A 26,042-nucleotide genomic window follows, 5' to 3' on the forward strand; every position below is an offset into this window, starting at 1 on the left:
GATGACGATGAAATAAAGACGAATGTGAACAGTTTAAATAAAGATAATAAAGCGAATGGTTAGAATTACTGGAAAAATTATGACGATGTTGATTGAAAAAGAAATAACACTGTATCAAAGAGAGATGAAAGTTCCACGAAAGATAATGATGACGATGAAATAAAGACAGAGGAACAGGTTAAGTAAAGAGAATAAAGAGAATGATCAGAATTACTAGGAAAATGATGATGACAATGAATAAAAGAATAAAAAAATAAAGAAGAATAAAAAAATATTGAAAAGGTTTTAAATGTTGCCAGATAAAAAAAGATACTGAAAAAGATTGTAAAATGTCCTCAAATAAAAATTAAAATACTGAAGAAAAAAAATGAAATGACGAAGGATAAAACAAAACTAGAAACGTGTGAAGCTTCGATGGATAAAAGAAGTTACTGAAAAAAAGATTGTGAAATGTCCCCAGGTTAGAAAAATATTGGAAGACTCAAATGTCATAAAGAAACAGAACATGATATTTTAAGTTTTAAATGTCAATACAGATTAAAAAAAATACCTCCAGAGATTATACGTCCAAGAAATAACCTTCATTTTGTCTCACCTTTCCAAAGTTACGAAAAAATAGACAGCCTGATTGACAAAGAGAAAGAAAAAAAACAAAAAAAACCCAGACCAGATGACGTAAACAACAACGAAAACCACAACAACAACAACAACAGCAGTGGCACCTCTCCCTCCCAATAACATCCTGCCTTTCCACTTATACAAAAAAAAAGGTAAAAGAGAAAGAAAAACAAACAAACCAGATGACCTAAACAACAACAACGAAAAAAACAACAACAATGACACTTCTCTCTCCCAAATATCTGTCCTTCAACTTCTACAAAAAAAAGAAAAAGATAAAAGGGTAATAGAAAATGAGATTCAGAAAAGATGATAAATGGTGGGAAAAGTTAAAGGTGAAAGACGGAATAAAAAGTTAAAAAAAATGAGGAAATCGAAAAGAAGGTAGAAGTGAATAGAAGAAGAGATGAAAAAATATAGAAGGTAATAAAAAGGGAAATACAAAGAAGATAATTAAAGGTGATAAATGATGAAGGTGAAAATGGGAATAAAGGGTAAAAATAAAGAGGAAAACGAAAAAAAGATAGAAATGAATAAAAGAAGAGATGAAAAAAATATAGAAGGTAATGAAAAAGGGAAATACAAAGAAGTTGAGAAAAGGTGATAAAAGTGAAAAGTGAAAAGCGTAAAAAGTAAAGAGTAAAAAAAGAGGAAAACGAAAAAAAGATGGAAGTGAATAAAAAAGATGAAAAAATATAGAAGGAAATGAAAAAGGAAATACAAAGAAGGTAATTAGAGGTGAAAACGGGAATAGAAGGTAAAGAAAAAAAAAAGAGGAAATCGAATAAAAGATAGAAGTGAATGAAGAAGATAAAGATAAGAAAATGTGGTAAATGATAAAGGAGATAAAAAAAAGATGAAAGTCAATCAAAAAGGGGATACAAAAAAAAATAAAAAAGGTAATAAAAGGTAAAAGTGAAAGAGGAAATAAAAGGCAAAAAAAAAAGAGGAAATTGAAAAAAAAAAGGAATTAATCAAAAAGAAGATACAGAAGAGATCACAAAAGACAGGAATAAGTAAAAAGGTAATAAAAGAGGATACAAAAAGACAAAAGGTTATGAGAAAGGAGATTGACATTATAATCCAATTACAGAGAGAAGGGCAAAGGGTTGACTGCCGAACAATCTTCCCCAGAAAAAATTGCTTCATTGCCTTGACATTTTGAGAGAACTAATATGAAAGTTCACACACCTTCAATACCACAAAAAAACTAGATAAAGGGCAAAAAAACACATTAGAATAGAAGGACAGAAACAGAGAAGAGGAGCAAAACGTGACAGCTAAGCAACCAACCATAAAAAACAACAACCTCACTGCCTTCACAAACGAGAGAGGACTAATATGAACGTTCCCGCACCTTCAATGTCACAAAAACTAGATAAAGAGCAAAAAATACATTAGAATCCAAGAACAGTAACAGCGAAGACTAACAGAAAAACGTGACAGCTTAACCTCACTGCCTTCACAAACGAGAGAGGACTAATATGAACGTTCCCGCACCTTCAATGTCACAAAAACTAGATAAAGAGCAAAAAAAAAGACATTAGAATCCAAGAACAGTAACAGCGAAGACGAGGAGAAAAACGTGAAAGCTTAACCTCACTGCCTTCACAAACGGGAGAGGGGACTAATATGAACGTTACCGCAGCTTCAATGTCACAAAAACTAGATAAAGGGCAAAAAATACATTAGAATCCAAGAACAGTAACAGCGAAGACGAGGAGAAAAACGTGACAGCTGAGCAACCAACCCCCAAAAATCTTAACCTCACTGCCTTGATTAACGAGAGAGGACTAATATGAACGTTCCTACACCTTCAATGTCACAAAAACTAGATAAAGGGCAAATAAAGACATTAGAATCCAAGAACAGTAACAGCGAAGACTAGGAGAAAAACGTGAAAGTTGAGCAAACCAACCCCCAAAAATCTTAACCTCGCTGCCTTGATTAACGAGAGAGGACTAATGTGAACGTTCCTACACCTTTAATACCACAAGAAACTAGATAAAAAGGCACAAAAAAAAGACATTAGAATCCAAGAACAGTAACAGCGGAGACGAGGAGAAAAACATGAAAGCTGAGCAAACCAACCCCCAAAAATCTTAACCTCACTGCCTTGATTAACGAGAGAGGACTAATGTGAACGTTCCTTTAATACCACAAAAAACAAGATAAAGGGCAAAGAGAAAGACATTAGAATCCATGAACAGAAACTGCGGAGACGACGAGAATAAGGTGACAGGTGAGCAACCAACCGCAAAAATCTATTAACTTCACTGCCTTTACTAACGAGAGAGGACTAATATATACGTTCCTGAACCTATAATACCACAAAACTAGATAAAGTGCAAAGAGAAAACACATTAGAAAGGTGACCTCTGACCAACCAGCCGCAGAAAAAGCTTGACCTCTGTGTTGGCTAAAGAGAGAGAGACTAACATAAACCTTTGCACTTTTACTTATGCAAACAAAAAGAGAAAAATGATAAGGAAGAAGAAGAAGAGATGAACAACTGGAATCCATCAACAGTAATGTCAGGAAAGAAGAACAACGAGTAATGAAACAGAAGATGATAAAAAGAAGTTTGACACACAAGGAAGGAAAGACATTTATAAGGATGGTTCTGATATTCTTGTTGATGTTATTTTTTTCTGTTACTGCTGTTGTTCTTTTTTTTTAGTGTTGAATTCCTCTCTCTAATTTTCATTCTGTGTTACTTTACTGCTATTTTCCTTTTCCATTTTTTCCTTTTTTTTCCCTACTAGTGTTGTTGTTTTTTTGTTGCTGTTAAGAGAGAATGTTGAGAAGAGAGAATGAACGAAGAAAAAAAAATAGAGATAGATATTTTAAAATTAAGATAGAAGAAGAAAAACTAAATGGAAAAGAACTTATACTAGAATCGAAGAACACAAATGACAAGGAGAAGACGAGGAAGAGGGTGACAGCCGAGTACCCAACCGCAAAAAAAAGTAACCTGACCTCATTGCCAGGTCAAAAGAGGTCACTGATAAAAACAAAAGGTCAGGTACAAGGAAGGCCGGAAAGGTGTCACATGCAGGGAACGAGACACCGAGAAAGAAAAAAAAAAAAACTATTCGAAATTCCTTTAAGAAAACCAAACCGTGTCGCCTTGCTCACTCCCGCTTGAATCAAAGAAAACGGGAAGGGTAAGAAAATAGGAAGAGACAAAAGGAAAACAAGAAATAAAAGAAGAACAAGACTAGTACCGGTATAGCAAAATAACACCCTACGAATTAAAGAAAAGAGGGAGAGTAAGGGAATAGAGAGACCAAAACAAAACAAGAAACAAAAGAAGAACAAGACTAGTACCGGTAAAAACAACGTTAAGAAAAATAGCAAAACTGCGCCCTACGAATTATAGAAAAGAGGGAGAGTAAGGGAATAGAGAGACCAAAACAAAACAAGAAACAAAAGAAGAACAAGACTAGTACCGGTAAAAACAACGTTAAGAAAAATAGCAAAACAACGCCCTACGAATTAAAGAAAAGGGGGAGAGTAAGAGAACAGAGAGACCAAAACAAAACAAGAAACAAAAGAAAAACAAGACTAGTACCTGTAAAACAACAACGATAACAACAAAAAATAGCAAAACAACGCCCTAAAAAATAAAGAAAACGTACGATACATAATACAATAAGAAAACAGAAGAAACAGAGAAAGAGGAAAATAAAAAACTCCTTCCTTCCCTCTCTCTCCTCTCCCCTTCTTCCCTCCCTCCCTTGCCTACCCCCCTCCAACCTGTCCATCCTCCGATACAATATTAAATGGACTAAAAAATATGAAATGTCAAGCAGGGAGACAGTGGATCTATCACCAACAACAACAACAACAACAACATCAATGGCACTAGAAAAGAGAGAGAGAGAGAGAGAGAGAGAGAGAGAGAGAGAGAGAGAGAGAGAGAGAGAGAGAGAGAGAGAGAGAGAGAGAGAGAGAGAGAGAGAGAGAGAGAGAGAGAGATTATTAAAAAGAAGTCGAAGAAATATAGACAGTGAAATGCAACACCATCACTTTCAACACCACCATCATCACCACCATCACCACCACCACCATCACCACCCATGTAAACAGTAAGATCACCACCACCACCACCACCACTATCATCACCATCATCACCACCACTTAAGATACACAAAATATCGATAAAAAAAGCCAAACATGCAAAGAATAGAATCCCAAGCACCACCACCACCACCACCACCCTCACAACCACAGCAATCCGTGTAGCAATAAAGGTGAGAATTAACACGTTCCGCCTTCCCCTCTGAGACTCCGTGAATATTGCAGCGAAAAGCACAGACAGGCGTGAACCGGGTGAGGGGAGATTTGTTTATTGCGTCCATCCCGCGCTCGGTACTGAGATTAAGAAGTGATGAAGTGAAGAAAGGATCGAAGAGCTGCGAGGAGTTGAGGGATATAGGATCGAGGGAAAGGAATATGGCGCTTGAGATTAAGAAAAAGGGAGACTAGATGGAGAATAGATGAAATAAAGAAGGTTGTAAGAATAGATGAAGTGAAGAAGGGATTGAAAGCTGCGTGGAGTTGAGGGATATAGGATCGAGGGAAAGGAATATGGCGCTTGAGATTAAGAAAAAGGGAAACTAGATAAAGAATAGATGAAATAAAGAAGGTTGTAAGAATAGATGAAGTGAAGAAGGGATTGAAAGCTGCGAGGAGTTGAGGGATATAGGATCGAGGGAAAGGAATATGGCGCTTGAGATTAAAGAAAAAGGGAGACTAAATGAAGAATAGATGAAATAAAGAAAATTGTAGGAATAGACGAAGAGAAGAAGGGATTGAACACTGCGCGGAGTTGAGGGATATAAGATCGAGGGAAAGGAATATGGCGCTTGAGATTAAGAAAAAGGGAGACTAGATAAAGAATAGATGAAATAAAGAAGGGATTGAAAGCTGCGAGGAGTTGAGGGATATAGGATCGAGGGAAAGGAATATGGCGCTTGAGATTAAGAAAAAGGGAGACTAGATGGAGAATAGATGAAATAAAGAAGGTTGTAAGAATATATGAAGTGAAGAAGGGATTGAAAGCTGCGTGGAGTTGAGGGATATAGGATCGAGGGAAAGGAATATGGCGCTTGAGATTAAGAAAAAGGGAGACTAGATGGAGAATAGATGAAATAAAGAAGGTTGTAAGAATAGATGAAGAGAAGAAGGGATTGAACACTGCGCGGAGTTGAGGGATATAGGATCGAGGGAAAGGAATATGGCGCTTGAGATTAAAGAAAAAGGGAGAGTAGATAAAGAATAGATGAAATAAAGAAGGTTGTAAGAATAGATGAAGAGAAGAAGGGATTGAAAGCTGCGAGGAGTTGAGGGATATAGGATCGAGGGAAAGGAATATGGCGCTTGAGATTAAGAAAAAGGGAGACTAGATAAAGAATAGATGAAATAAAGAAGATTGTAAGAATAGATGAAGAGAAGAAGGGATTGAAAGCTGCGAGGTGTTGAGGGATATAGGATCGAGGGAAAGGAATATGGCGCTAGAGATTAAGAAAAAGGGAGATTAAATGAAGAATAGATGAAATAAAGAAGGTTGTAAGAATAGATGAAGAGAAGAAGGGATTGAACACTGCGCGGAGTTGAGGGATATAGAGACGAGGGAAAGGAATATGGCTTTAGGGATTAAGAAGGAGGTCCGTAAAGGGAAAAGGGAGACTTAATGAAGAATAGATGAAATAAGGAAGATTGTAACACTAGAAGAAGGGAGAAGTTAAGGACTATAGAGAAGAGGGAAAGGAATATGGGTCTAGAGATTAAGAAAGAGGTCAGTAGAAGATAAAAGGGAAACTAAATGAAGAATAGACGAAATGAAGAAGATTGTAGAATAGATGAAGTGAAGAAGGGATTGAACACTGCTTGGAGTTTAGGAATATAGAGACGAGGAAAAGAATATGACTTGCCGGGAAAGATTGAGGAAGAGAACTGTAGATGCGACAAGGGAGGCGAAATGACTAAGAGAGGAGGAGTATATGAAGTGTAGAATAGAGGAATGTGATAAGTAAAGAAATATATAAGTCTTGAAGTGGACAAGTTTAGATTGATTAAGGATGCAAAGAGGGAGACAAATTTAAAGGATTGTGGACGAAATGAAACATGAAGAAAAATAAACTAGGTATGAAAACAATGGAATAAAGAAGCTGAGAAAAGGAATATGTCTGCAACCGTTAACGAAGAAAATTATGGATGAAAAAAGAAGACAAGAATACTGACGCCTTATAGAGATGAAAGCAAGATTAAGAACATATGAAGCTTAAAAGGGATAGGGTTGCACAAGGTGACGGAACATACATACAAGTGAAGGAATATGATTGAAATAATTAAAACACATGCAAAACACGAGGCGAGGCGGAGGGAGGATTAACGACAGAGGAAGTGCGATAGGGTTTAATTGATTTTACAGGATAGAGTTGAAAGGTTGGAATGTGATTGAAATAATTAAAACACAGATGCAAAACACGACGAGATGGGGGGAAGATTAAGGACAGAGGAAGTGTGTGAAGGTTTAATTGATTTCATAGGATAGGGTTGAAAGGTTAAGAAATAGACACCAACAAAGACAACGAGTTAAGTGTGGGAAGTGAATATTGTTATGATTAAGAAAACGAGCTATGGACGCGAAAAGCATGACAAGGTGAATGAGGGATTTAGAACGAACTATATATGTAAAAAATAGAATGACGATGTGAAAGGGGGATTTAGAACGAACTATATATGTAAAAAATAGAATGGCAAGGTGAATGAGGGATTTAGAACGAACTATATATGTAAAAAATAGATTGGCAAGGTGAATGAGGGATTTAGAACGAACTATATATGTAAAAAATAGATTGGCAAGGTGAATGAGGGATTTAGAACGAACTATATATGTAAAAAATAGATTGGCAAGGTGAATGGGGGACTTAGAACGAACTATAGATGTAAAAAATAGAATGACCAGGTGAATGGGGGATTTAAAACGAACTATAGATGTAAAAAATAGAATGACGATGTGAATGGGGGATTTAGAACAAACTATAGATGTAAAAAATAGAATGACGATGTGAATGGGGGATTTAGAACAAACTATAGATGTAAAAAATAGAATGACGATGTGAATGGGGGATTTAGAACGAACTATGAACGTGAAAAGAATGACAGTGTGAGTTTGGGATTAAGAACCAACCTCCAGATATGAAAAGAACGACAAGGTGAACGTGGGTCTAGAATACAAATTGAGATCGTAGTGTAGGCTTGAAGGGTTAAGAAATAGAGACCAAAATTGATTGAGGAATATTGCAAGCTGTGAAAGGGATATGGAGGCTGCAAAAGGGAGAGGAAAGAAGCGGAGAAAACAAACGTACTATATTTAAAAGTGTATTAGTAGAGATAAAAAAAGGATATGGGAGAAAAATATATGGAAAGTAGAAAGATGAACAGGGAGAAAATTAAGAGTTATGAGAAAAGGTTAGAACAAAAGATAACACCAGAGAAAAAAGAAGAAAAGAAGAGGTTAGAGAAAGTATGGATGAGGATTGAATATGAGTACAAAAAAGGGAGGAGGTTTACAGACGTGACAGAAGATTAAGACAAAGATAATGACAACTAATAAGAAGGAAAGAAGAGGTTAAAAAGTATAGACGAGGATTGAATATGAGTACAAAAAAGAAGGTTTATAGACGTGACAAAAAATTAAGACAAAAGATAATGAAAAGGAATAAGAAGCAAAGAAGAGGTTAGAAAGTATAGATGAGTTTAGAAAATGGTACAAAAAGGGATAATTTTAAAAGTTATGAGAAAAGGTTAGTACGGAAGATAATAACACAAAATTACAACAAGAGACGTCGTAGGATTATGCAAGGTTAAGGAAAATAGAAAATAAGGAAAAGGAATGTAAATGAGTGTTAAAGGATTGAGAAATGCAGGGACTGGAATAAAACATAGTTGCAAAAATGGAGAAAAATCGCAGTTGTGACAAAGGATTAAGACAAAAGATATTGACAAAGAATAAGAAGAAAACAAGGGGTAGAATTGTGCAAGGTTAAGGAAAACAGAGAAAAGGAATATATAATGAGTGTTAAAGGATTAAGAAATGCAGGGACTGAAATAAAACATAGTTGCAAAAATGGAGAAAAATCGCAGTTGTGACAAATGATTAAGACAAAAGATATTGACAAAGAATAAGAAGGAAACAAGAGGTAGAATTGTGCAAGGTTGAGGATTATAGACAACTGGAAAAGAAATATATGTTGAAGGATGAAGAAATGTATGAATAGGATAGATTGTGCAGACTGATATAAGTATAGAGGAATGGATAAGTTAAAAGATCACAAAAGATAAGGATAAAATAACATGGAAATAAGAGTTAGGGTTTAAAGAGAAGTGAAAACGGAAAATAATAAATGTCGAGAGATGAAAAAAAATGCATTAATTGAATGGCTTGTGCAAATTAAAATAAGTATAGAGGAATAGATAAGTTAAAAGATCACAAAAGATAAGGATAAAATAACAGGAAAATAAGAGGTAGGTTTAAAGAGAAGAGAAAACGGAAAATAAATAAATGTCGCAAGATGAAAAAAAAAATGTATTAATTGAATGGCTTGTGGAAATTAAAATAAGTAAGGAGGAATACATAAGTTAAAAGTTCACAAAAGATAAGGATAAAATAACAGGATAATAAGAGGTAGGGTTGCAAAAAGTCAAGGAACAGAGAGAAAACTAAATTAATGTGTTGAAAGATTAAGAAATGCATATAGACGGATGGAATATGGATGTAAAGGGGGAGAAATGTGGAAATGTCGAAAGATTGAGAAAAATGATAATGGTATAGAGAGACGGTTAGAGAAATATGGATGGTTAGAGGGAGGCGAGATGTTACGTGAGACCTAGACTGGAAAAGACTGAAGAATGGTTTATGTGAGTAGGGAAGGTGAAGCACTAATTAAGAATATATAGAATGTAGAAAGGTAAAAACTATGACAGGTTAAGAAATGAGGTTTGGGTAAAAATGAAGAATATATAGAATGTAAAAAAGGCAATAATCATGAAAGGTTAAGAAATGAGGTTTGGGTAACAATGAAGAATATGTAGAATGTAGAAAGGCGAAAACTATAAAAGGGAAAAATGAGGAGCAAAAAAAATCTAGTATTGTCTTATTGTGTTGTGTTGCATTTCATTGTATTGTATTGGATTTTATTGTAAGGTCTTGCATTTCATTGTATTGTGTTGCATATCATTGTGTTGCGTTGCATTTCATTGTTTTGTGTTGCATTTTTAAAGGAAAACATATTGTGAGTAGAGAAGGGCGACGGACAAATTAAGAAGAGTAGAAAAAATGGATTAAAACTGAGATAGAAAAGATTGAAGTTGAGCAAGATAAAGGAGAAATTGAGGATAGATGAAGAGTAAGAAGATAAAACTGCAAAAAGTAAAGAAATGTTAACCAAAAAAGAAACTAATACTGACTGAAAGAAAAAAACCCATTAGATTAAACTGAAAGGGAGAAGGCTCAGGAATAGATTAGCTGAACAAAAACAGAATTAAAAGGATAAAAAAGTAGAAAGATAAACCGAAGTAATATAGAAAATGGGAAACTGAGTATGACTAAAGAGATTGAGAAATTAGGAAAATATCAGGAAGGAAGAACAAAAGGAATATAATAAAGAAAACAAATGCGGATAAAACGATTGAGAAATATAGTTAGATAGGGAAGGAATGAAGGTGCAAAACGGAGAAAAGGTTATAGTTCCAGACAAATGCGAGTCCTTGATCGTTGTAGGGGAAGGCAAAAGGATATAAAAGATATTAATGCAAAAGGGGAGACTAAAATAATGGTAACAGTTATAGGAGAAAGATTAAAGAACACGCGCACTAGAAATTGAATGTGATCGTTGCTGAAATGAGAACAGATATTGGTTTTGAAAGAAGTGCAGATTATTATAGGATATTTTCGCGTGACCTAAAAGAAAGAGAATATAAGGAAAGAGAGAAAGAAAGAAAAAGAGAGAGAAAGAAAAAGAAAGAAAGAGTTTGAAGAATTAAATGGAATACGAGACTTGCTAAAAATGAGAACAGATATTGGTTTTGAAAGAAGTGCAGATAAGTAAAGTAAATTCTCGCACACACTAAAAGAAATTCAATGCACAACAAGAGAGAAAAGAAAAAAATGTTTGAAAAATGAAATTGTATACGAGACTCGCTAAAAATGTGAACAGATATTCGTTTTGAAAGAAGTGCAGATTATTATAGGAAATTCTCGCACAAACTAAAAGAAATTGAATACACTACAAGAGAAAAAGAAAAAGGAAGAAAGAGTTTAAAGATTAGAATTGAATACGAGACCTGCTAAAAATGAGAACAAAGATATTGTTTTTCTTAAGAAGTGAAGATTATTATAGGAAATTCTCGCTTGAACCAAAAGAAATTAAATAAACTACAAGAGAGAGAAAGAAAAAGAGAGTTTGAAGACTGGAATTAAATACGAGACTTGCTAAAAAATGAGAACAGAGATATTGTTTTTTTAAGAAGTGCAGATTATTAAAGGAACTTCTCGCCCAAACTAAAAGAAATTGAATACACTACAAAAGAGATAACGTAGAAAAACCGTTTAAGATAATTGCAATAGAGGAAGAATACAGAAACAAATAAACAGATTGACAATAGAAAAATAAATAAAACAAAAGGAGGATGAATGTAAAATAATTGTACAGCAGAATGAAGAAATAAATGCAGAACTGATTGACATTTATAGTTTTAGAAGAGAAAAAATAGGAAAACCGTTTAGGATAATTGCAATAGAGGAAAATACAGAAGATAATAAATAGAATGACAACAGAAAAATAAATTAAACAAAAGGAGGATGAATGTGAAATAATTGTACAGCAGAATGAAGAAATAAATCTAGAAAAGATTGACATTTATAGTTTTAGAAGAGAAAAAATTGGAAAACCGTTTAGGATAATTGGAATAGAGGAAAATACAGAAAATAATAAATAGAATGACAACAGAAAAATAAATGAAACAAAAGGAGGATGAATGTGAAATAATTGTACAGTAGAAAAGATTGACATTTATAGTTTTAGAAGAGAAAAAATAGGAAAACCGTTTAGGATGATTGGAATAGAGGAAAATACGGAAATAATAAATAGAATGACAATAGAAAAACAAAGAAAACAAGAGGAGGATGGAAAGTAAAATAATCGTACAGGTGTTTGAAGATATACCAACAGGTAACACACACACTAATTAATCACTCTGCTCACCTTCACACAACTGACTTTACCTGTACAGTCTTAATCAACGTTGCAATCCACGACACCCCTGGATAACACACCTGTCCACACACCTGCTCTTCGTTAATACAGGTGATGATTTAAGACACCTGTACGAGTCACACTAGTAGAGAGAGTGAAAATAAAAGTAAAGAAGGAAGTAAAGAAAATCACAGTCAAGAGGAGATGGCTCTAGCGGTGGCTGGAGGGCGTAAAGGTTGAAGGTGAATTAACGGACAAGGGGAACAGAGTGACTAAACGGATAATGGAAATGAATAAGCGTTGGGGATGAGAGAGAAGAAGAGGAGTGAATTGTGATAAATGAAAAATGTGAAAAGAGAGAGAAAAAGGAGAGAATGGGAGAGAAATTAAGACACTTGTTGATGATGTGGGGAGGGAGAGGGAGAGGGAGAGGGAGAAGAAGGAGAAGGAGGAGAAGGAGAAAAAGGAAAAGGAATGGAAAATACAGAAAATGGAAATACAGAAGATAATAAAACTTGGGATAAAAAAAATAAGATGAGTAAAGAAATTAGAAAGGCAAAAAAATAAAGTAAGAAAAAGTAAAAAATGAGAGTAAGAATTAGAGAAAAAGAGAAAAGCAGAAACAAGCAATAAAATGAAAAATAAAGAGGAGGAAATAAAGAGGAAGAAATAAAAGAGGGAAACAAAGAGAAAATAAGAAGAATAAAGAGATAAAAAGATAAGAGAGAGAGAGAGAGAGAGAGAGAGAGAGAGAGAGAGAGAGAGAGAGAGAGAGAGAGAGAGAGAGAGAGACGTGAATATAGATAATGTTTTAAATCCCACGAAACACAACTTGGAGATAAGGAGAAAATTTGCTTGGAGAAGAAACTTAAAATACAGTACCCCCGAGAGAGAGAGAGAGAGAGAGAGAGAGAGAGAGAGAGAGAGAGAGAGAGAGAGAGAGAGAGAGAGAGAGAGAGAGAGAGAGAGAGAGAGAGAGTAAACTATTTTGAGAGAAGATACAAAAGACGAGAGAAAATAAGTTTTGAGTAAGGATTTGCAACACACTTTTGAACCATCAGAAAAAAAATGCAAAATGAAAAATAAAGAAAAAAAGCTGTAGTCGGTATATTCAAAGAGATAGAGAGAGATACAAATTAACAAAGGGATACGAATTAACAAACGAATGATAGAAATTGATAAAGGAAAGATAAATTGATAAAAGAACGATAAAAAATGACAAAGGGAAGATAAATTAATAAAGGGATGATAGAGATTGACAAAGGAATGATAGAAAGTGACAAAGAAAGGATAGAAAATGACAAAAGAATGCAAATCGACAATGAAATGATAGAAATTGACAATCATTCTATCATTCTTCCACCCACAACCCACACATAACCACAACCACCTTCCCCACCCACACCTCCACACACCCACACAAACACCTGCCTTCCACACACACACACGCACACACACTCACAGAACGCGCCCCAAACACACTTACACAAACACCTGAACAATCACGGGCGGTGTTTGTGGCAGGAGTTTTAAGTGCCGCTGTTCGTGGGAGTCTTAACAACAGTGCAAGACAGTTTAGGGAAATCGCAGCCCCGCCAACGCCATAATCACGAGGCATTGGAAGAATCAGGAACCCGCAGCACCAGCCCAGCAGTTTGCGCCATGGAGTTAGTGGAGTTGTGAAACTTATACAGTGATAATGGTTTAGAGAAGGGGAGAGAGGAACATGTGTATTTTAATAGGAGTTATGAAAAGATGATTACCTTAAAAGAAAATGTATAGCTTGACGGAAGGGTTTCAATGTAGAGTTGTGGATAGTTGAGGAGAAAGTAAAAGAGGTATGGCATGGAGGGACGGAGGAAAGATATTGGAATGAAGAGAAGAGGAGAAGTAGGAATGTCAGGAAAGGGAAGAAATGGGATTGGAAGGAGAGGTAAGGGATTGGGATGAAGGAAAGATTGATAGGAATGAAGGGAAGAGGGATAGGAAGGAAGAACAATGTAGGAATGAAGGAGAGAAGAAGAGAGCAGTAGGAATGAAAGGGAAGGGAAGAAGTGGGATTGAAAGAAGGGGTAAGGGATTGGGATGAAAGGAAAATTGATAGGGATTGAAGGGAAGAGGGATAGGAAGGAAGAGAAATATAGGAATGAAGGAAAGAGAAGGAGAGAAGTAGGAATGGAAGGAAAGGGAAGGAATAGGATTGAAAGAAGGGGTAAGGGATTGGGATGAAGGGAAGACGGATAGGATTGAAGGGGAGAGGGATAGGAAGGAAGAAAGATGTAGGAATGAAGGAAAGAGGAGGAGAGAAGTAGGAATGGAAGGAAAGGGAAGAAATAGGATTGAAAGAAGGGGTAAGGGATTGAGATGAAGGGAAGATTGATAGGAATGAAAAAGAAGGGGTAAGGGATTGAGATGAAGGGAAGATTGATAGGAATGAAGGGAAGAGGGATAGGAAGGAATAAAGATGTAGATATGAAGGGGAGAAGAAGAGAGAATTAGGAATGGAAGGAAAGGGAAGAAATAGGATTGAAAGAAGGGGTAAGGGATTGAGATGAAGGGAAGATTGATAGGAATGAAGGGAAGAGGGATAGAAAGGAAGAAAGACGTAGGAATGAAGGAAAGAGGAGGAGGGAAGTAGGAATGGAAGGAAAGGGAAGAAATAGGATTGAAAGAAGGGGTAAGGGATTGGGATGAAGGTGAATGGAAGATTGATAGGAATGAAGGGAAGAGGCATAGAATAAAGATATAGGAATGAAAGGAAGAGGAGGAGAGAAGTAGGAATGAAGGAAAGGGAAGAAATAGGATTGAAAGAAGGGGTAAGGGATTGGAATGAAGGGAATAGGGACAGGAATGAAGGGAAGGAAAGGGAAGGGGAAAATTCTGAAACTAGAGGAAGGATGGTGAACAAACTGTGGAAACAAGGCAAGATCATATGCACTTTAAAGGAAGTAATTATAAGAAACTCTGCTAATGGGGACACTGGAAGACAGAACAGCTATTACGCGTGAATCAGAGAAGCTAAATGCGGTGTTAATGGAGGAAGCACAGCGGGAATATATTAATTTTGAAGGCAATATTAAAGGAAGATTACCTTACTATTAAAAAATGATGTATTGAAAGAGTAGAAGGCCAGATATCTATACATCTGAAATTTGAGGAACTTAGAGGAATGGAATGTTGAAAAAGGAAGTTAATGATGAATGTATGAGTTGTGAAAGAAAATATCAAAGAGAGATAACCGTACTTAAAATAAAAGGTGTATATTGAGAGAGTAGAAAGTCATATATCTATTACGTCTGAAATTTGAGGAACTTAGAGGAATGCAGTATTAAAAAAGGAAGTAAAAGACGAGCATACGAGTTGTAAGAGGAAGTATGAAAGGGAGATAGGCGTACTGAAAATAAAAGGCGTACACTGAGATAGCAGAAGACCAGATACCTAATACGTCTGAAATTTGATGAACTTAGAGGAATGCAGTATTAAAAAAGGAAGTAAAAGACGAGTATATGAGTTGTGAAAGGAAATATCAAAGAGAGATAGCCGTACTTAAAATAAAAGGTGTATATTGAGATAGCATAAGACCAGACACCTTTTACAGTCTGAAAATTGAGGAACTTAGATGAAGGCAGTGTTGAAAGAGGTAGTAGAAGACGAGTATATGATTTGTGAAAGGAAATATACACACACACACACACACACACGCACACACTAACACACACACACTAACACACAGTAACACTAATACTAACTCTCTCTCTCTCTCTCTCTCTCGCTCTCCTCCCTTGCAATGCGCCTACGCCCATCTGCATCAGAATTGTCATTACCTCGAACAGACAAAGTAAGCCACGAAAAAAGTTTATAAAGAAAGAAAAGAAAGAAAAAAACTACACCAGAAATGGAAAGTAGAGAGTTAGAACTACATCCTTTTATTTTTCTTGTTGTTTTTGTTTATTTTTCAATTATCCTTGTTCTTCCTTTCTTGCCTTCTCTTCCTCCTCCCTTCTATTTTTATCTTCTTCCCTTTTATCTTTATCTTCTATCTTTATCTTCTATCTTTATCTTCTATCTTTATCTTCTTCTCTTCCTCCCTTCTATCGTTATCAACACTCGTTTTATTGTTTTCCTGTTCCACCCGTCTGTTGTCCTATGCACTCCACTCCTTCTTTTGTCTTCGTTTCATCCACATCGCGAAAGAGAAAATGAAACAGGAAGAAAAAGGGAAACAGAGGAAGAAAAAGGAAGGAAGAAACAAGAAGTAAAAGAAACAGTAAGAAAAAACGGAACAGAGGAAGAAAAAGGAAGAAAGAAACAAGAAGTAAAAGAAACAGGAAGAAAAAGGGGAACAGAGGAAGAAAAAAGAAGAAGGAAGAAAGAAACAGGAAGAAAAAGGGGAACAGAGGAAGAAAAAGGAAGAAAAAGGAAGAAAGAAACAGGAAGAAAAAGAAACAGGAAGAAAAAGGGGAACAGAGGAAGAAAAAGGAAGAAAAAAGGAAGAAAGAAACAGGAAGAAAAAGGGGAACAGAGGAAAATAAAAGATGGGAAAATAACAGTAATAACAATAGAAGACAAGGAGGAAAAGGAACAGTATGAAAACAATGAGAAAAGAAAAAGAGAACTACGAAGACAAGAGAAAACAAGAAGAAGAAGGGGAACAGAGGATAACAAAAGAAAACAAACGAAAATAACAGTAATGGCAGAAGAGAAGACAAGGAAAAAGAACAGCATGAAAGAACAATGAATTACAAAACAAAAGAAGAAAAAAACATAATATTAGATAACACGAGAAAATAACGGTGATAACAAAAGAAGACAAGGAAAAAGAACAGTATGAAGAACAATGAATTACTAAACAAAAGAAGAAAATGGTATAACAAAAGATAACACGATAAAATAACAGTGATAACAATGGAAGACAAGCAAAAATAACAGAATAAAAGAACAATGACTTACGAAACAAAAGAAGAAAAAAAACATAACAAAAGATAACACGAGAAAATAGGCGATAACAGAAAAGAAGACGAAGAAAAAGAAGAGCATGAAAAAACAATGAATTACAAGACAAAAGAAGAAGAAAACATAACAAGAGATAATACAATAAAATAACAGTAATATGAGAATTGAAGACAAGGAAAAAAAAAACATTAGGAAAACAGTAAGCGATGAGAAATAAAAAAAAGACAACCACAATGAACAACAAAGGGAACATAACAACAATATAAGAAGAGGTTGTGATACACTGGGTTAAGTAAGATTAAATTGCGTTGTTTTAAGTTTGGAAGGCTGCTCATTTGTCTCAACTCCACTTGGGAATCGAGCCTTGGTACCTTTATCTTTGTGCGTGTGTGTGTGTTCCTGTGTTATGTTGAGTTGCTTTGAGTGAGATTGCGTTGCCTTAGGTGTGATAACGGTGAATGACAAAAGATGAGTAAAGAGTAAACTGCAGTGTTGATCAAAGGGAGAATAACAGGAGTATCAAAACAGATGACAGGAAGCAAGAGGAAATCGCGGGAACGCACTCTGCAAAGCGAAGCGACAGACAAACAGAAACAAACACACAAACAGACAAAAGAACAACAGGGCTACAAAAGGCTTTACGTGGAAGGTATAAAACTAAATGGAAACGAGGATAAGAACAGAAGGGAAAAAAAGGATAATACTTGAAAACTTAAAACACAGAAAACGCACCAGAGAGGGAGAGGAAATGACAGTGACATCGAGGGAAAGAAACAGAGGAAGGAAGACTGGCTGAACATCCGTCTTCACTCAGCCTGGGAACCGAACCTTGGGACATCTTTTTTATGGTTGTGTTGTTGTTGGCTTGAGTGAGATTGTGTTCCTTTTGGTTGTTGGGTTCCGTTGCTCTGCTGGGTTGCACTGGATTAGGTTGAGTCAAAATTGTGTTTGGATAAGTTGGGTTAATTTGGGTTGGATTCGTGTTAGTTAAAGGTTCCATTGTGTTGTATTGGGTCGGGTTGAGCTGGGTTGAGTTAGAATGAATTTGGGTTGCTTGGGATTGAATTAGGTTGCATTGGTTTGGTTTGGGTTCGATTGGGTTGGACTTGGTTGGAAAAAAAAATTGGGTCGCATCGAGTTAGGTTAGGTTCGATTGGGTTGGACTTGGTTGGAATAAAACTGGGTTGCATCAGAATTGGGTTGGGTTAAGTTAGATTGGATTTGGTAGGGTCTGATCAAGCTAGATTGTACTGGGTTAGCACTAAGTTTGTTTGGGTTGGGTTGGCATTGAATTGGGTTGCACTGGGTTGGGTTAAAATTTAGTTGGGTTAGATAAAGTTGCGTTGGATAAGATCGGATTAAGTTGCGTATGATTAAGTTGGATTCGGTTGAGTTTAAATTAATCTTGTATGGACTGGATTAAGCTGAGTTGGGTTGAATTGAATTGGGTTGCGTTGTGTTGGTTAGAGGTTGTATTATGTTGGTTATGTTGTGTTGTTACCGTCAGCACAAAACCATCTCTAATTTTGGCTCCACATTGTCATCGGATCAAAACTACATTACAGCAAATTGTCATTCGTTGGGAAGCGTGTCGTCAGCGCCGCGAATCTTGGGCTGAACGAAAGCATCACATTGGGTCGAATTGAAGCACCTCTAATGAAGCTTGTCGTAATGATGGCAGTGTTATGTTCATGTTTGTTACCTGTTCGATACATGTTTTTTTTTTGTCTCGTATATGTTTTGTATTCGTATTGTTTCTGTTTTATTGTCGAATTTCTGTTTTTTATCTTTTTTTTTGCTTGTAAATATATTCTTTTCTATCTGTATTGCTTTGATTCATACTCATCTCACATACATTAATTAGTTTACTTACCAAATAGTTTACTTACCAATATATCCTCTTGTCACTTCATCCACATATCACTAACCTAACCTAACCTAACCTAACCTAACAAAATTACCTAAACTTTAACCTAATTTAATCTAATCTAAACTAGCACAGATATACACGACTTAACCTTATATAACCTAACCTAACACAAAACTCAAAACAAAACAACCCTAAAGAACTCAACCACACACACACACACAACCATCCACTCAACCACACCTCACCACCACCAAACACCACAATCACCACCATCACCACCACTTACTTGAACACCGCATTCGTCACTCTCACGGTCGGCTGTTCCTCCCACGGTCCAACTAAGAGAGAGGGATCCTTCAGGCCCTCAGGATTCTCAGGGATGGCAGGATCTCTCGTGGTAGTATCGTCATCATAATCCAACCTCGGTCCTGCTGTCCAAGTCCTATGCGGCTGCTGCTTGAACTGAATATCCTGGAAATCGTCATTCGGGCCCAGGTGATAAGGTCTGTGGCCCCCAAGGCTGTCGTAAGTGAAGGAGGAGGCGTTGGTCACATCCACCTGGCCGTTGTGCGTGACCCTGGCCATGTAGACGCCTGACTGTGGGTTGAAGGGCGTGTGCTGTCTGTGCTGGCTGTGTGGCGGCGGTTCTGATCTCGCCCGGTGGAAGATGTTATCGTCCTGGTGTCGGGTTCTGCTTGCCGCGCCTGAGGGGAAGAGAGAGAAAGTACAGGTGATTAGTCCGGGGAAATTGATGGAAAATTAGTATAGGGGGAATTTGATGAAAAGTTAGTATGTGAAAAATTTTATGATGGTAGTGTAGGATGATGAATATGAGTATGACTATTTGCGGGCTTTTTTTAATTTTTGTTTTTCTTCCTTGAACTGTTTCCTTTGCTGTTAAAAAAATAATGCATGATGATTTTCGAAGAATGTTCTCCAGAATGCTCTTAAAAATGCACACTAAAAATGTCCCTAAAAATGCACACTAAAAAAAAGGTCTAAAAATGTCCACAAAATGTCCCTAAATATGCCCACTAAAAATGCTCCTAAAAATACCCTCTAAAAATTCCTTAAAATGCTCGCTAAAAATGTCCCTAAAAATGCCCGCAAAAGAATGTCCACTGAAAGAAAGTATCCTAAAAAAAATATATCAGCTATAAATATGAAAAAAGTAGCAGCTAAAAATGTCCCCCGAATAATCTCTTAGAAATATCCTTAAAAATTATCCTGCAAATGACCAATGAAAATGTCTGAAATAAATAGATAAATACCCACAAAAAATGTCCTCAAAAAATGTTCCATGAAAATGTTCGAAAAAATTGCTCCCCAAATAACGTTCTCAATAAATGCCTCAAAAAATGTTTCCGCCAAAAATACCGAAAGCAAACAAAACACGAAATTATTGCAAAAAAAAAAAAGTCCTCGAAAAATGCTGCAGAAAACCTTTACGTCAAAAATACCGAGAGAAAATGTAATTCCCTTAACCTTCTCTCTCTCTCTCTCTCTCCCCCCCCTCCCCCCGCCCCACGCACCTGTGAAGCTAAAACACCTGCCAATTAACATCAGGTAAGGCACAGGTAAAAAGTCGCCTTGTCTTCCTCTCGTTTCGCCGCGTGTTAGGGAGACAAAACACCTGTAATTAGCCAGGTAAACACAGGTAATTAAGGCGAACTGACCCCTTCTTGCCGTGTGTGTACCTGACCTCGAGGCACGGAGTCAAACAGAGAGGCTTGATACGTGTTTTTCTCGTTTTTTCTCGTTTTTTTTTTTGTCCTGCTCCACGATTTTACATTTTCTTTTTCGTCTTTTTCCTTCGTTTTTTTTTATTTCGTCTTTTCCGTTTTTTTTTTCTTTCATTGTTTTTCGTCTTGGTTCACGATTGTTTTTATTCTTTCTTTTTTTTCCTTCAAAGTTTTTTTTCTTTCGTTTTTTTTTCTCATTTCTTTTTCTTTTCTTTTTTCGTCTTGGTCCACGATTTTACATTTTTTTTCCTTTCGTTTTTCCCTTCCGCGTTTTTTCTTTTTATTTTGTTTCGTTTTATTTATTTCTTTTTTCTTTTTTTCGTTGTTGTGAAAGAAAGAAAAGAAAGAAAGTAAAGAAAGAAATAAAGAAAGAAAGAAGGAAAGTGCATATTAGTGGTGCTTTGTCCCGAGAGAGAGAGAGAGAGAGAGAGAGAGAGAGAGAGAGAGAGAGAGAGAGAGAGAGAGAGAGAGAGAGAGAGAATAGGAATTGTAATTAGAGTTGGATAAAGTTACATAGAGAGAGAGATAGAAACAGATTTTAATAGATAGATAGATAGATAGATAGATAGATAGATAGATAGATAGATCGATAGATAGACAGACATTTAGAGAGGAAATTATTTATACAAGAGAAAGAAAAGAAAGAAAGGTAAACCGTGTGAGAGAGAGAGAGAGAGAGAGAGAGAGAGAGAGAGAGAGAGAGAGAGAGAGAGAGAGAGAGAGAGAGAGAACTCCTTCCCCGTTTCTCCCATGTTCTTTGTCCTTATTGTGTGTCCTTTATTCCTCTCCTTCCTTCTTTGTCTCCTTTGTTTCCCTCCGCGTAAAAAGGGAGAGAAGAAAGGAGGAGGAAAAATGGAGAGAAAACAAAAGATGGAGGAAGAAAAGTTGACCCGTTCAGAAGTCACATAGAGATTAATTAGTGTAAGATTGTATCGAGAGAGAGAGAGAGAGAGAGAGAGAGAGAGAGAGAGAGAGAGAGAGAGAGAGAGAGAGAGAAGAAACGAACGAGAGAGATGAAGTTAGAGAAAATATGTTCAGAAGGAAAGGAAAAATAAAGAAAAATAGATAAAAAAAGAAAAAGAGAGAGAGAGAGAGAGAGAGAGAGAGAGAGAGAGAGAGAGAGAGAGAGAGAGAGAGAGAGAGAGAGAGAGAGAGAGAGAGACACGAACAAGCCTTTCTTTGAGTTTCCTAAATTGAGTTTCATGGAATTTGAAGCTAAAAAAAAAAGAGCAACGAAGCAGCTTACAAACAAACAAACAAACAAGAAGAAACAACAAACAGATACAAACCTTTATAATTGCTTCTCAGAATTACACAAAAAAAGTAAAAAAAAAAAATACCTGAGAACGATTTGGGAAAGAGCTGTACGTGTTACCCTGTCTGTCTATCTGTCTGTCTGTCTATCTGTCTGTCATATACGTTATTTATTGTCTGTCTTTGTGTGCCTTTTTGTTATTTCTGTTTGTGTGTTGTTGTCTGTCTGTCTGTCTGTCTGGTTGGGTGAGTGGTTGTTTGTGTGTCTGTCTGTGTCTGTCTGTACGTTACTTGCTGTCTGTGTTTGGGTCTGTCTGTCTTTGTGTGTGTCTTTTTGTTAGGTCCGTTTGTGTGTTGTCTGTCTGTCTGTCTGTCTGTTTGGGTGAGTGGTTGTTTGTGTGTCTGTCTGTGTCTGTCTGTATGTCTGTCTGTTTTCCTGCGTTGCTGTCTGTGTATTTCTGTTTTATTTTCCGTCTACGTGGCTGTTTGTGTGTGTATGTGGCTAACTGACTGACTGGCTGACTGGTTTACTGACTGACTTGGTTTCCGGCTAACTGATTGACTTGACTAACTAGCTGACTGACTGGTTGACTGATTGGCTGACTAACTAACTGAATGCCTGATTAACTGACCAACTAGCTGGCTAATTGAGGGACTGACTGATTTTCTGACTAACGAACCGACTGGACTGACTAAGTACCTTCCTGACTGCCTGACTGACTAATGACCGACTACCTCACTGAATATCTGACTGACTAACTGACTGACCAGCTACCTTTCTGACTGCCTGACTGACTTTGAACCTTACTGAAAATCTGACTCCCTCACTGAAAATCCCTCACTGAAAATCTGACTTCCTCACTGAAAATCTGACTTCCTCACTAAAAATCACACTTCCTCACTAAAAATCACACTTCCTCACTGAAAATCTGACTTCCTCACTGAAAATCTGACATCCTCACTGAAAATCTGACTTCCTCACTGAAAATCTGACTTCCTCACTGAAAATCTGACATCCTCACTGAAAATCTGACTTCCTCACTGAAAATCTGACTTCCTCACTGAAAATCTGACTTCCTCACTGAAAATCTCACTTCCTCACTGAAAATCTGACTTCCTCACTGAAAATCTCACTTCCTCACTAAAAATCACACTTCCTCACTGTAAATCTGACTTCCTCACTGAAAATGTAAATTCCTCACTGAAAATCTACCTCACTGACTATCTGACTTCATGGCTGGTTAACTGTGTTCCCCTTCGTTTTCTTTTTCAGTTCAGTATTCCATTATTAATTCCAACGCGCGAGAACGCCAAACAGCGCTCGCAAAACTCCCGCAGCGCCGCCGAACGGACAACAATGGAAGTGTTTTGGTGAGGCCCTAATCTGCGCCGGGCCATAATGCTTCCCTTCGGCGCCCCAAAAGTTTCATATTATTTCTTTGTTTTGCTTGATTTGTTGTTTTGATTTGGTAATACTGATGTTGTTTTGAATAGTACGGTATGGTGATTTTTTTCTTGCTGGTAATTATCTTTATTTTCGTCATTAATAGCGTTATTTTTATCGTTCTTGGGTCTATTATTGTTTTTTTTTGAGTTGGTAATACTGATGTTGTTTTGAATAGTGCGGTATGGTGATTTTTTTTTTTGCTGGTTATTATCTTTATTTTCGTTATTATTAGTGTTATTTTTATCGTTCTCGGGTCTATTATTGGGTTCACTATTGTTTTTTTTTGTTTTGAGTTGGTAATACTAATGTTGTTTTGAATAGTATGGTATGGTGATTTTTTTTTCTGCTGGGTATTATCTTTATTTTCTTATTATTAATGTTATTTTTATCGTTCTCGGCTCTATTATTGGGTTCACTATTGTTTTTTTTTGTTTTGAGTTGGTAATACTGATGTTGTTTTGAATAGTACGGTATGGTGATTTTTTTTCTGCTGGTAATTATCTTTATTTTCTTATTATTAGCGTTGTTATTATCGTTCTGGACTTTATTATTGGGTTCATAATTGTTTTTTTTCATCATCTTTTATTTCCATATTCTCTTCATCCTTCTATTCATCCATTATTTTCATTCTTCTCCTCAACCTCCTCCTCCTTCTCCCATTCATTATTTATTTATCAGCATCGTACTATCATTGTCATATCATTATCATCACAATCATACTCATCATAATTATAATCGCCTTTTCTCGTCCTCCTCCTCGTCCTCCTCCTCCTCCTCCTCCTCCTCCTCCTCCTTTTTTTATTCATTATTCATTTATCCATCATACTATAATTTTCATATCATTATCATCACAATCATACTCATCATAATCAATATCGCTTTTTTTCTCGTCCTTCTTCTCCTCCTCCTCCTCCTCCTCCTCCTCCTCCTCCTCCTTCTCCCATTCATTATTCATTTATCACCATCCTACTATCGTTATCATATCATTATCATCACAATCATACTCTCCTCCCGAAATTGACCTCTCTTTTTGGCCACTCCTTTGACCTCTATTCGGGAGCAGTAAGTAGCGGGCTTTTTTTTTATAATATTTTTCCTTACGCCCTAGAACTGTCTCCTGTTCTGTAAAAAAAAAAAAAATAATAATAATCATAATCAATATCGCTTTTTCTCGTCCACTTCCTCCTCCTCCTCCTCTTCTACCTATATCATTTTCATCATCATCATCATCATTATCACTCCACTCACCGGAAAATAACAAAGAGATATCACGCAGACTTCCACTTTTCCTTTTTCAGTTTCCTTTGTCCGGCGATACAAATGATTCCTAGCTGCTCCTTTGTCCGCCTTTGTTCCTTTGGCCTTTGGCGATGCACTGCCAATTATTTGAGACACAAAGAAAACACTGCGTCCGTCAACTGCTATCAACAACATTTCTTTCGAGTTGTTTACGACCTCCCGACGCATCTCATTAAAAGGCTTTGAATATTTATCGAATTAACTTGCATTATGTGTTTTAGCTTATCAGGGGCTAATATACAATAAATTAGAGAGAGGTCGGGTGTGTATTACGACTCCCGGGTTTTGTTTGTAAGTATAAAAGGAATTTTGTTTTGTTTTCATACAACAAAGGAGACGGCTCAAGGGCACAAATAAAGGAAACAATAATAAAAAAACGCCCGCTACTCGCTGGACGAAAACAAAAATTGAAAAAACTTAATTATTTTTAAAACATCAATACGACAGGAGTACTTTAAAAACTTAGATATAGTTTTTTTTACATCAAAGGACACGGCTCAAGGCAACAAAAAGAGTAAAAAAAAAAAAAAAAAGAAGCCCGCTAGTCTCCGCTCCCATAAAAGATAACAGTAAAGAGCATCCAAAAGAGAGGTCAATTTCGGGTGGAGAGGTGTTTTGATAAACTCTTAAAAAAAAAACATCTGATTGGTATTTTCATTTTTTTTTACAGTAAATGGGGAAGTTCAAGGACCCAACCATTTTTAACTGCACTCTCAATACAAATTTTCTCATATGTCATACTGTAGCGTTGTTATACTTCATCTTACTAATATTTCTTAACTATCGGTATTATGAGACACTTTCGCTTCTCAAATCAGGTATTTCTAAAGGTCAAAGAGGAAATGAATCGAGTTATAATGAGTGTTTCTTTAGGGTCACGGTACAGAAGAAGGGTCATAAAACTATCCCTGGAAATGCCCACAAAACCTACGAAAGCCTTGTCAAATATGTGTTTCTTTAGGTTCACGACACAGAAGAAAAGTCACACTACCACCAGGGTCATAAAACTGCCCCTGGAAATGCCCACAAAACCTACGAAAGCCTTGTCAAATATGTGTTTCTTTAGGTTCACGACACAGAAGAAAAGTCACACTACCACCAGGGTCATAAAACTATCCCTGGAAATGCCCACAAAACCTACGAAAGCCTTGTCAAATATCTGAACTTGGGCGACGAAATCTTTAGTAATACGACCCATCAACGCAATACTATATAATGAGTGTTCAATGATGCTAACCACATTTATTTAAGTACTGTTAATATCTAAGACTTGCTATATGGAGTTTGGTTATATTCATTGCATTATATATATATACGTTTTTTTTTCTTTTATTGCAAATTCGCGGGAACGGGTTAATAATAGTGTTTTTATAAGTTATCTAGGACCGACTTACTGTATCATATTCATCATTATAAATATTTTCTCGTTACAGAATATTCGCGGAAAGGAGTCATTAGTGTTTTATATAATGCCTAATTCATTCTCGTATTGCATTCTCTATTGTATCTTATTTTTGTAACATGGAATTCGCGGAACGGACTAATTTTTTCTCCCTATGCATTACAGATTTTTTCCCCCTATTGTATTTCAT

The 26,042-nt window shown here is 36.3% G+C and overlaps 1 protein-coding gene across 2 annotated transcripts in view; it reads right to left on the minus strand.

Annotated features, from left to right (window-relative positions):
• LOC126983656 (zwei Ig domain protein zig-8-like) overlaps positions 1-19,409 on the minus strand; it is a 167,207-nt gene extending 147,798 nt beyond the window's left edge. For both annotated transcript variants that reach the window (XM_050836594.1, XM_050836595.1), the window contains exon 1: positions 18,995-19,409. In XM_050836594.1, coding sequence (XP_050692551.1) covers positions 18,995-19,293 — 299 coding nt within the window. In that variant the 5' untranslated portion in view covers positions 19,294-19,409. The remainder of the gene's footprint in view (positions 1-18,994) is intronic.
• Between the last annotated feature and the right edge of the window lie 6,633 nt (positions 19,410-26,042).

The sequence above is a fragment of the Eriocheir sinensis genome, chromosome 54 (genome assembly GCF_024679095.1).
Source record: "Eriocheir sinensis breed Jianghai 21 chromosome 54, ASM2467909v1, whole genome shotgun sequence".
NCBI classification, from domain to species: domain Eukaryota; kingdom Metazoa; phylum Arthropoda; class Malacostraca; order Decapoda; family Varunidae; genus Eriocheir; species Eriocheir sinensis.